At 47.3% G+C, this 12361-nt stretch overlaps 1 protein-coding gene across 1 annotated transcript in view; it reads left to right on the top strand.

Moving 5' to 3' along the window:
- Positions 1-12361, top strand: part of LCP1 (lymphocyte cytosolic protein 1) — a 92823-nt gene that overhangs the window by 44980 nt on the left and 35482 nt on the right. The window contains exons 5-8 of the mRNA XM_075334388.1: positions 49-181; positions 2790-2871; positions 9397-9562; positions 12197-12339. Coding sequence (XP_075190503.1) covers positions 49-181; positions 2790-2871; positions 9397-9562; positions 12197-12339 — 524 coding nt within the window. The remainder of the gene's footprint in view (positions 1-48; positions 182-2789; positions 2872-9396; positions 9563-12196; positions 12340-12361) is intronic.

Below are 12361 nucleotides of genomic sequence, written 5' to 3'. Positions count from 1 at the left end.
TACAAATAGTAATATACTTTATATCTTTGTTTTTTTTCCCTATTACAGAAGAAGAAAAATATGCTTTTGTGAACTGGGTTAACAAAGCATTAGAGAAAGATCCAGACTGCAAACATGTCATTCCCATGAACCCAGACACAGATGACCTGTTCAAAGCGGTGGGTGATGGGATTGTCCTCTGGTAGGTATTTTTGTTTTCTCTAGTCCTGTATACATTAGAGCTTATAAATGAAACCAGTGCAAAATGGTGCAGTCATGGCCCTAGCATTCAGCACATGCTAAACATCAAAGTATTCATTTACTGGCACGATCAGTGTGGAATAATAGAAGTGTCGCGGGCGGAGGAGGGGACGCTGCGCTCTCCCACTGCTCGGGTCCGGCCGCTGCTGCTGCTGCCGCTGCTGCTCGGTGGTGGCTCAAGCGGTGGTCCGGATCCCGGGGACTCGAGCGGCGCTCCTCGCCCATGAGTGAAAAGGGGATTTTGATGGTGGGGGTTTTGATTATTGTCTGCGACGCCACCCACGGTTGTGGTGATATTGGTGACACCACCGCTGCTCTAGACGGGGATCCCGGGAGCGGTGACAGGGAGCAGCTTGGTTGTTAGTTCTCCCCTCCGTGGGTAGGGGGTTGGTTGTCCTGGGGCCCGATGATGGGGTAGGGATGGATGGCAGGCGGGTTACGGAGCCTGGCGAGGTGCAGGGTCGCGGGGGCAGCGCTGTGCCGCATGGCACGGTGGTACTCACTCAGCCAATGATGAGGACACAGTTCTCGGTAAAACTCACGGCTGGATGAAGGGGTCCCACAGACGGCTGCGGTGTTGTTTTCTCCCGGCAGGTTGATGGTGACTGCCTTTCCCTGCACCTAGATACGGTAGATGGTTCCGATGGGTTCCCACCGGTAACCCGCTCCCCAGCTTGGATATGAGCCGGAGGAGCCCCTTTTGCCCGCAGGCTCTGGCCCTGAGAAACGGTTGCCTTGGCGGTGGCGGTGTCTCCCTCACTTTGGTTGGACTGTTGCCTTCTGTCGGGACTTGGCTGTTGGGAAACCCAGGAGGTTCCCTTCACTAACGAATTTGGCAAATTCACGGCGACTCCTAGCCTTGCCGGGGTCCGTAAGCCCCTGCCAGATGGTGCTGGCTTCTATTTGCGTACCGGTCCGGTACCGCCGGGCCACCGCCCGTTCACGGTCCTTACGGTAGACTCCAATCAGCCACTCCTGCAGACGGTCACCACCGTCTGCCAACCTTGCTGTACCGCCCGGGCCACACACCCGGACGCCGTCAGTTAGTTGCTCCACTACTACTTCTCTTCCTTCCACCTTCACCTCCAAAACTAAACTCTTTGTTTTCCCGCCTCCAGGACTGTGAACTCCTCGGTGGGCGGGACCAACCGCCTGGCCCACCCCCTGGTGTGAACATCAGCCCCTGGAGGAAGGCAACAAGGGTTTTATGTCTGACTTCGGTGTGCCTGCTGGGAGTGTGGGGTGTGTTGATGTTGTGCTCTGTGGCCCCTGGCTTGTCCAGGGCGCCACAGAAGGACAATCCAATGTTCATTTTTTCATGTTTGTATATTGTTTGAATTAAATGAATAACTGCCCCTGTTCACTTGCCCCATGAGGGAGTATCACATTTCCCCTGCAATGCCTTATAAATGGCTACGTGGCAGTGCATTTTCAAGGCAAAATGAACTGTTTGCTGGAGGTTGGAGGAGCGCCTGTCAATATTAGACAGTCATTTTGAAAAGGGTTTTCTCTGATGGGACAACACCTCTAAAAAAGGACCTGTAATTTGCCATGATTATGTAGTTTTATATGGTCTAAAGGCTGCTGTTCTCCTAAATCTGATATTGTGTATCGTTTGTTCCTTTGCCTCTCTGTTCCGGATACATCTTCTTGCATATATATATCTCTGGTCTGTTTAGCAACTGGCTGTGGTGTTTAAGAAGACTACCATTGAGATGCTGGTCACCACAGCCATATGATACATGTGACAAATAAGTGGGATACAATGACTAAATTTATATACAGGGAATAGAAGGCCATATCTCATGAACAGAGAGGTGCATGACCTGTATATATAAATTTATACTATATATAATATTGATAGTACTCTATAAGGGGGTGTATGGGGTACTTTGCATGCTGCGACATCGCTAGCCGATGCTTGCGATGCTGAGCACGATAGTACCCGCCCCGTCGCACATGCGATATCTTGTGATAGCTGCCGTAGCGAACATTATCGCTACGGCAGCTTCACACGCACTTACCTGCCCTGCGGCGTCCCTCTGGTCGGCGACCCGCCTCCTTCCTAAGGGGGGGGGGAGTCGTGCGGCGTCACAACATCGTCACACGGCAGGTGGTCAATAGAAGCGGAGGGGCGGAGATGAGCGGGACGTAAACATCCCGCCCACCTCCTTCCTTCCGCATTGGCGGTGGAGGCAGGTAAGGAGATGTTCATCACTCCTGCGGCTTCACACACAGCGATGTGTGCTGCCACAGAAACGAGGAACAACATCGTATTTCCTATTGGTGCGACATTATGAAAATGTCCGACGCTACACAGATCACCGATTTACGACGCTTTTGCGATTGTTTATCGGCGCATCTAGGCTTTACACGTTGCGACGTCGTTACCGGCGCCGGATGTGCGTCACTTTCGATTTGACCCCGACGATATCGCTGTAGCGATGTCGCAACGTGCAAAGTACCCCTATGTGTCAATCATAGATTTCTAGGTCGTTTCTCATGCTTGGTACAAAACATTCTAAGGTAATATTTTTTTTTTTTTTAAGCAAAATGATCAACCTCTCAGTTCCAGACACAATTGATGAAAGAGCCATCAACAAAAAGAAGCTAACTCCTTTCACTATCCAGGTAAAATGGAAGTACACCTCTCCTGCTTGCATTCAATGTTGTGGCCCTCACCACTGATTGTCAGCTTTCTGGTTATGTGTAGGGGTGGCACGGGGCAATTGTAGTCGCAGGAGGGGACGAATCCCGGCTGCTGCGCAGCCTCATAGTGTCGTTCCGAACCCCGTTCAGCACCACTGTGAATGGGGACATATTTTTTGGAACATGTGGTGCGTAGTACTTACTGGTGGTCCAGAGGCCCTGGCGGTCCCGGTCTTCTGGACTACTTCCAGGCTGCCAACTGCAGCATGTCCCAGTATTTTCAGGCACCGCTCAGACAATGAGTTCTTTTCAATAACAAACAATTCTTTACTGGTCTTGTCAGATAATTGCAGAGCAGGTACACTACGGCCACTTTGCTTCAATGTTACATTGGTCACACATTCTCTTGTCTTTAGCATTCTGACCGCACGCTCTTGTTCCCCGAAGGAGTTACCAATAGCAACCAGTATTACGTTTACTTTGCAGGCCAACCACTTCCCTGGTACCCCGGCTTCCGGTAGAGCTTCCGAGCCCCTCATCCCCTCACTCATCTTCAATGTTCAAAGCAGGATCAAACAGTCCTTCCGGTCACCCCTTGTCTAATCCACAAGGATTTAGCTGGTAGCTGTTGACGGGGCCTTCTTTGACAGCAATCATCTGCCCGATTTCGTCAGGACCTACTCTTCTCTTAAGAGCCCACTGACCGTCCACTGATTGAGGGGGTTTGTTGGGTATCCACAGGGGCTGCACAGACTTGGCCCACACCTTGGAACGCAGTTAGAACAGTCCTCTCCTCTCTAGGACCCTGCATGTCCAGTGCCCATATTTGACCAAGAAGGTGTACCAAATTATAGTTAATGGAGTTTTCCTCTCATCACATCTCTCACAGATGTGACTTGTTCCTTTCCCACAAGGACTCTCCTGCTACTTCCTCTCTTACTACCCATTTTACTAGCTAAACTCCTCCCTGTCATTAACTCTCCCTAGCCCAAGAGTATTAGGGAAGCAGTTATCCCAATGTGGCCACTTAGTGACCATTTAAACACTCTACACCATAACATCAAACTCAATCATTACACTTTACATGACTACATGGTGGTTTGCAGGACTGGGGCGGCCGAGCTTTACACCCCCTTAGGCGCCGCTCACATAAGCGGTATCTTGCCGCAGGGCCGGATCCGGTACAAATGCATTTCAGCTCAATTCACCTCCAATGGAGTCGTGGCGGGATGCGGTCACATGCGGTTGCATGCGACGCACGCAACCACATGTTGCCGCGATTACAAAGGAAATGAATGGAGCTGAAACGCATTTTTACCGGATCCGGCCTTGCGGCAAAATACCGCTGATGTGACCGCAGTTTTACATATGCACAATGTACACAGAAAACTGCTAATCGGGAGTGAGATATAAATGGCTCAAAGAACTGGTAGAACTGCAGCATATAAAACAGCGATTTTATCAAAATTGCACCAAGCAGCCCAGTAAGTGAAACATTACTAGAATCAGGGTCTCTAAATCATGCTGCTCTCAAATGGGGTAGTAAAAACCTACTGAAAGATTTTCTTAACGTCAAAGTTATTCTGCAGCATTTCTGAACCAATTAGCTAATTTACTCTTTTTTTGTGAGTTTATTTTACACTAGAAGGTGGCCCGATTCTACGCATCGGGTATTCTAGAATTTACGTATTGTGTAGTTCATGTATGATTTTTGTTATATATATAGATGTTGTTGTGTGTAGTTACCAAGTGTTTGTGTAGGGCGCTGTACATGTTCTGGGTGTTGTCTGGGTGTGGCGGGGGTGAGAGCGGTGTTGTATGTATGTTGCGTGTGTTGCGTTGTTTGTGGAGCGCTGTGTGTCTGTAGCGTTGTGTGTGTGTGTTGCACGGTTTGTGTGTGTGTGGTGTGTTTTGGGGGGAGGTATGTTTTGTGCAATGTGTGTGTTGTGCGGTATGTGCGTATATTTATGTATGTCGCGGTGTTTGTGTGTTGGGTGTTGTGTGTGTGCAGCGTTGTCTGTGTGTGTGGGTGTCTGTGTAGGGCGGTGTTTGTGGTTCCCAGTGTGTGTGTGTGTTGTGCAGTGCGCATGTGTGTGTGTGTGTGTGTGTGTTGGGGGGAGGTGTGCACCTCCCATCGTGCTCCATCCGCCATGCTGCGCACCCCCCATCGTGCTCCATCCCCCATGCTGCGCACTCCCCATCGTGCTCCATCCGCCATGCTGCGCACTCCCAAACGTGCTCCATCCGCCATGCTGCGCACTCCCAAACGTGGTCCATACGCCATGCTGCGCACTCCCAAACGTGCTCCATCCGCCATACTGCGCACTCCCCATCGTGCTGCATCCCCCATGCTGCGCACTCCCAAACGTGGTCCATACGCCATGCTGCGCACTCCCAAACGTGCTCCATCCGCCATGCTGCGCACTCCCAAACGTGCTCCATCCGCCATGCTGCGCACTCCCCATCGTGCTCCATCCGCCATGCTGCGCACTCCCAAACGTGCTCCATCCGCCATGCTGCGCACTCCCAAACGTGCTCCATCCGCCATGCTGCGCACTCCCAAACGTGCTCCATCCGCCATGCTGCGCACTCCCAAACGTGCTCCATCCGCCATGCTGCGCACTCCCAAACGTGGTCCATCCGCCATGCTGTGCACTCCCAAACGTGCTCCATCCCCCATGCTGCGCACTCCCAAACGTGGTCCATCCGCCATGCTGCGCACTCCCAAACGTGCTCCATCCCCCATGCTGCGCACCCCCCATCGTGCTCCATCCCCCATGCTGCATCAGCCTCTCTGCCCGCAGCATCAGCCTCTCTGCCCGCAGCAGCAGCCTCTCTGCCCGCAGCATCAGCCTCTCTGCCTGCAGCATCAGCCTCTCTCCTCCCAGCATCAGCCTCTCTCCTCCCAGCATCAGCCTCTCTCCTCCCAGCATCAGCCTTTTCTATCCCTAGCATCAGCCTCTCTCCTCCCAGCTTACCCCAGCCTCAGCCTCCCCCAGCATCAGCCTCTCTTCTCTCAGCCTCCCCCTCCCAGCCTTCCCCAGGATCAGCCTCTCTCCTCCCAGCATCAGCCTCTCTGCCTGCAGCATCAGCCTCTCTCCTCCCAGCATCAGCCTCTCTTCTCCCAGCATCAGCCTCTCTCCTCCCAGCATCAGCCTTTTCTGTCCCCAGCATCAGCCTCTCTCCTCCCAGCCTACCCTAGCCTCAGCCTCCCCCAGCATCAGCCTCTCTTCTCTCAGCCTCCCCCTCCCAGCCTTCCCCAGAATCAGCCTCTCTCCTCCCAGCCTCCTCCAGCACGCCGTGCTCCTCTGCCGACACAAATCCGATTGCATGCACACACCCACACACACACGATCGCATACACTCACACACACCCGATCGCATACACTCACACACACCCGATCGCATACACTCACACACACCCGATCGCATACACTCACACACACCCGATCGCATACACTCACGCACACACACATTGACGATATTGCACATACGCGCTCACACTCACAACATCCGGAGATACCACATGCCTCTGGCCATGTGATCCTCCGGCAGGTCCTGGAAGTTCACTGCACAGTATCGCCGCCGAGAAGCAAGCGATATCCCAGGATGTTGTGAGTGTGTGGATGCGATGTGATGTGTGTGTGAGGTGTGTGTGAGAGTGAGTGTAATCTGATGTGTGTGTGTGTGCGTGCGTGTGTGTATGTTCCGCCGCTGCAGGACCTTGATGCGCTGGTAACTATGCTACCATGGTTACCAGCATATCCCGTCCCCCGCTCGCACGGGAGCCCACACCAACATACGGCGGCAACCCCAGCAATGCAAGGGTATGTGTCGGCTGGGTTGGTGGCGTACGCTGATGTGGGCTCCCGGGGGTACAGTACTCACCTGGGAGTCGTGGCTCCGTGTCGGTCGGTTCGGGGAATGCGTGCGGGGGGTGGGGCCAGAGTGAGCGTGCATTGCGTGAGGGGGGCGGGGCGTGGGCGAGTTGCCTGGGCGAGCGGCCAATCCGTGCGGGGGGCGGGGCCATGGCGAGCCCAGCGGCCAATCAGCTTTGTGTCACCATAAGGACACAATTTTGGAGCAAGACAGACAGACAGACAGACAGAATAAGGCAATTATATATATAGATGTGTTTTATTGCTTTTTGTCATATGCGGCTTTTGTCTCTTCTTGGTGTTTCATGTTTTAAACAAAAGACCTTTACTTTGAATACTTCCTTTGCATCAGAGAAAGAGCTGTTCGCTGTATTCACCCTCCTCTCTGATTTCTAGACGGGGTGAGGAGTAAATAATCTCTATCTATTACTTCTGTAGATATAGAAATATAGGCAACCTCTTTAAAGGTAACCGAAACATGGTCAGCATGAATTGTGGCCTGGTGCCCTAACTGCAGATTGTGTAATCTCTCAGTTTCTGCCTCCTTCTGAAACAATATTTGATAAGTCACAGCATTTCACAGTAGAACATAGATATCTATGATTAGAAAGCTTGTCCCTGATTTGTGCTGTCCGTGGTTCAGGCACCAGAGTTCACCTGCGAGGTTCAGTTTTTTTCTTGTCACATACTGATTTTAGATTACGGTAAACTTTCTAATTGATCATTACCCTTTATTGATACAGAGCTTACAATTTACTTCTCATCGGTAGAGAATAGCAGAGTCAAGTAGTATGTATATGTTTAAGGTACATTATACAGTGCCTTGCGAAAGTATTCGGCCCCCTTGAGTTTTTCAACCTTCTCCCACATTTCAGGCTTCAAACATAAAGATAAAAATTTTAATGTTATGGTGAAGAATCAACAACAAGTGGGACACAATTGTGAAGTTGAACGAAATTTATTTTAAACTTTTGTAAAAAAGAATAAACTGAAAATTGGGGTGTGCAATATTATTCATCCCCTTTACTTTCAGTGCAGCAAACTCACTCCAGAAGTTCATTGAGGATTTCTGAATGATCCAAAGTTGTCCTGAATGACTGATGATGATAAATATAAGCCACCTGTGTGTAATCAAGTCTCCGTATAAATGCACCTGCCCTGTGATAGTCTCAGTGTTCTGTTTAAAGCGCAGATAGCATCATGAAGAAGAAGAAACACAACAGGCAGGTCCATGATACTGTTGTGGAGAAGTTTAAAGCTGCATTTGGTTACAAAAAGATTTACAAAACTTTAAACATCCCAAGAAGCACTGTGCAAGCGATCATATTGAAATGGAAGGAGTATCATACCACTGCAAACCTACCAAGACCCGGCCGTCCCTTAAAAAGTTCATCTCAAACAAGGAGAAGACTGATCAGAGATGCAGCCAAGAGGCCCATGATCACTCTGGATGAACTGCAGAGATCTACAGCTGAGGTGGGAGAGTCTGTCCATAGGACAACAATCAGTTGTACACTGCACAAATCTGGCCTTTATGGCAGAGTGGCAAGAAGAAAGCCATTTCTCAAAGATATCCATAAAAAGTGTTGTTTAAAGTTTGCCACAAGCCACCTGGGAGACACACAAGCATGTGGAAGAAGGTGCTCTGGTCAGATGAAACCAAAATCGAAGTATTTGAGCACAATGCCAAACGATATGTTTGGCGTAAAAGCAATACAGCTCATCACCCTGAACACATCATCCCCACTGTCAAACATGGTGGTGGCAGCATCATGGTTTGGGCCTGCTTTTCTTCAGCAGGAATAGGGAAGATGGTTAAAATTGATGGGAAGATGGATGGAGCCAAATACAGGACCATTCTTGAAGAAAACCTGTTGGAGTCTGCAAAAGACCTGAGACTGGGACGGAGATTTGTCTTCCAACAAGACAATGATCCCAAACATAAAGCAAAATCTACAAATGGAATGGTTCACAAATAAATATTGTGAACCATTTAGGTGTTAGAATGCCAAGTCAAAGTCCAGATCTGAATCCAATCGAGAATCTGTGGTAAGAGGTGAAAACTGCTGTTCACAAACGCTCTCCATCCAACCTCACTCAACTCCAGCTGTTTGCAAAGGAAGAATGGGCAAGAATTTCAGCCTCTCGATGTGCAAAACTGATAGAGACATTCCCCAAGCGACTTGCAGCTGTAATCGCAGCAAAAGGTGGCGCTACAAAGTATTAACTTAAAGGGGACGAATAATATTGCACGCCACAATTTTCAGTTTATTATTTTTTATAAAAGTTTAAAATAAACAATACATTTCGTTCAACTTCACAATTGTGTCCCACTTGTTGTTGATTCTTCACCATAACATTAAAATTGTTATCTTTATGTTTGAAGCCTGAAATGTGGGAAAAGGTTGAAAAATTCAAAGGGGCCGAATACTTTCGCAAGGCACTGTAATACTGTATATACATACTACTATGTATTTTTTATTTACACTTTGTTTCAGACTCTTCAGAGCTCTGTTCTTGGGATAGGTTGGTATTGGGGATAACTTCTATACTTGGTACAAACCCTTTAAAAATTTATGGTGAATTTAAATAAATATTTACTATTTTGTGTTTATATTTTGTGTTTTAGGAAAATTTAAATTTAGCTTTGAATTCAGCATCAGCCATTGGGTGTCACGTGGTCAACATTGGTGCAGAAGATTTAAAGGAAGGGAAGCCCTACTTGGTGCTGGGACTTCTGTGGCAAGTTATCAAGATTGGGCTGTTTGCAGACATTGAGCTGAGCAGGAATGAAGGTGCAAAAAATTCTGAGTTCTGGTCATGAAAATAGATTAAATTAAGTTATGATCATGTTAATGTCATTGTGATTATATGGAATAGACCGTTTTTACTAAACGTAAAGTTTTTAGTTTGCTCTTTCATCAAAGTTGAATATTGTTTATTTCATACTGTTTAGCTGCTGTACACATGAGATTACTCCGAACACCACCATATACAATTATACTTAAAGGGAATCTGTCATCAGGTTTTTGCTCCCCCAGATGAGAGCAGCAAAATGTAGAGACAGAGATTCTGATTCCAGTGTTGTGTCACTTACTAGGCTGTTTGCTGTCATTTTGATAAAATCAATGTTTCCTCTACTGCAGATCTAGCAGTTATACAGAGCTCATGAATATGGTGGACTACCTGGCAGCAAGCCAAATAGACCTTTAATGACAATCTACTGCTGATTACACAGTGATTTTATAAAAACTACACTAAGCAGCCCAGTAAGTGACACATCGCTGGAATCAGGATCTCTGCCCCTATGTTATACTGCTCTCAGATTATGTGGCAAAAATCTGGTGACACATTCCCTTTAAACAGGTACAATTAGATTTCGAAATATTTGGACAGCTCTGAATCTTCATGATTTGGGCTCTGCATGCCACTATTTTTTTAATTTAAAATGAAACAACCGAGATGCAATTGAAGTGCAGACTTTTAGGTTTAATAAAAGGGGTTGAATAAGAATTTCCTCTGAAACAATTAAGAATTGTAACCATTTTTCTACAAAGGCTCCTCATTTCAGGGGCTCACAGGTAATTGGACAAAGTAACTTTAAGATAAATAAAATCTTTCTTTTAATATCTTGTAGAGAATCCTGATCTATCAAAATATAAAATCAATCATTCTGATCGGTAAAGGTCATAGCAAGAAAAAAAAAAAATCAGAATGCCAGTATAACTTAGCTGCCACAACATTGCATTGAAATGCAATAAGAGAAGCCTATCAAAACATCACATCTACCGAAAAGTAATTAAAATTGTTAGTTCATGACTCAAAAAATAAGGCGTCACTGAGCCCCAGATCCCGAAAAATGATAATGCTATGGGTCTCGGAAAATGGCGACAAAAGCGCAATTCTTTTTTTTTATATATACATTTCTGAATTTTTTTCACCACTTAGATAAAAGATGTTTGGTATCTACAAACTCATATTGAAATTGGAAATCATAATACCAGGTCAGTTTTACCATATAGTGAACATGGTAAATAAAAAAACCCTCGAACCAGTCGTACAATTGCACTTTCTTTTTTGCAATTTCACTGCACTTGGGATTTTTTTCTCCCATTTTTCAACACAATAAGTGGTAGAATGAATGGTGTAATTCAAATGTACAACTCACCCTGCCAAAAACAAGCCCTTATATTGATACAGTGGTACCTCGCTTAACGAGTAACCCTCTTAACGAGAATTTCGCTTAACAAGCAAAGCTTTCTGTAAATTTGTAACCCGCTTTACGAGAAAGCTTTGCTGTACGAGCGAAATTCTGACCGCACACACTTCCGGTTTCGTCCATCCACCACACTCTGACCCGCACTTGCAGTCCACACAAACACACACATGCACGCACAAACACACACACACGCACGCACATACAGTATTATGCTCACCTTACCTTCCGTTCCACCGCTGGTCTGATGGTTCTTGTAGTTCCCGGGTACATCGCGGCGTCCTCGCGGCGAACTACAAGACCCAGGAGGCCTGCGATGGAACGGAGGGTAAATTGAGCATATAATATAACATAATATGTTTACCTTTCATTTCATCGCCGGCCTCCTGGGTGCTGTAGTGCGCCGCGCCGCTCCAGTCCACGCTGTGTATCTGCATCCATAGCGACGAGGGAGGAACTTCCTGTCACCGCTAATGAAAGGCAGGGCGCTGGCCAATCAGAGGCAAGCAGCTCTGCCTTTGACGTCAGCGCTCTGGCCGGGAACTTCCTGCCTCGTTGTTATGGTAACGCGTTACACAGCACGGCCCCGTACCAGAGAACAGCAAGTCCCAGCAGACCGGCGATGGAACGGAAGGTAAGGTGAGGATATAATATGTACGTGTGCGTGCGTGCGTGCGTGCGTGCATGTTTGTTTGTGTGAGTTTGTGTGTGTTTGTGTGAGTTTGTGTGTGTTTGTGTGAGTTTGTGTGTGTTTGTGTGTGTTTGTGTGTGTTTGTGTGTGTTTGTGCATGTATGGAATGATAGAACAGGGGACCAGGATGGGACATTTTAGAAGTTGTGGAACGGATCGTCAGCATTGCAATGATTTCCTATGGGAAATCTTGCTTTGCTGAACGAGTACCTTGATTAACAAGCACAGTCCCAGAATGGATTGTTCTCGTTAAGCAAGGTACCACTGTATATTGACGGAAAAATGGCTCTTGGAAGAAGGGAGGGAAAAAACAAAAAGCAAAACAGAAAATCGCTGGGTGGTGAAGGGGTTAAATCCATTGCACGATGTACCTCTACACTTGAAAGTCTACATATCAGATGGTCAGCCCATCTTGTTGGTATAAGTGATCTCAGCTAACTTTTCTCCTGTGTATGGTCAGTTTATGTGATTTAGAAAATTTTCATTCTACCATAATCTAAAAATCTTCCCTGTTTTGTACAGCTTTAATAGCCTTGTTGCGGGATGGAGAGAGCTTAGAAGATCTCATGAAGCTTTCCCCAGAAGAGCTACTCCTGAGGTGGGCTAACTACCATCTGGAGAACGCGGGATGTGGCAAAATTAATAACTTCAGTTCAGATATAAAGGTATGTTCTGTATGTAAGTTAT

This window comes from Anomaloglossus baeobatrachus, chromosome 2 (genome assembly GCF_048569485.1).
Source record: "Anomaloglossus baeobatrachus isolate aAnoBae1 chromosome 2, aAnoBae1.hap1, whole genome shotgun sequence".
Classification (NCBI taxonomy): Eukaryota; Metazoa; Chordata; class Amphibia; order Anura; family Aromobatidae; genus Anomaloglossus; species Anomaloglossus baeobatrachus.
The sequence above is the reverse complement of the archived record's forward strand: the minus strand, read 5'-3'. Positions and strand labels throughout refer to the sequence as shown.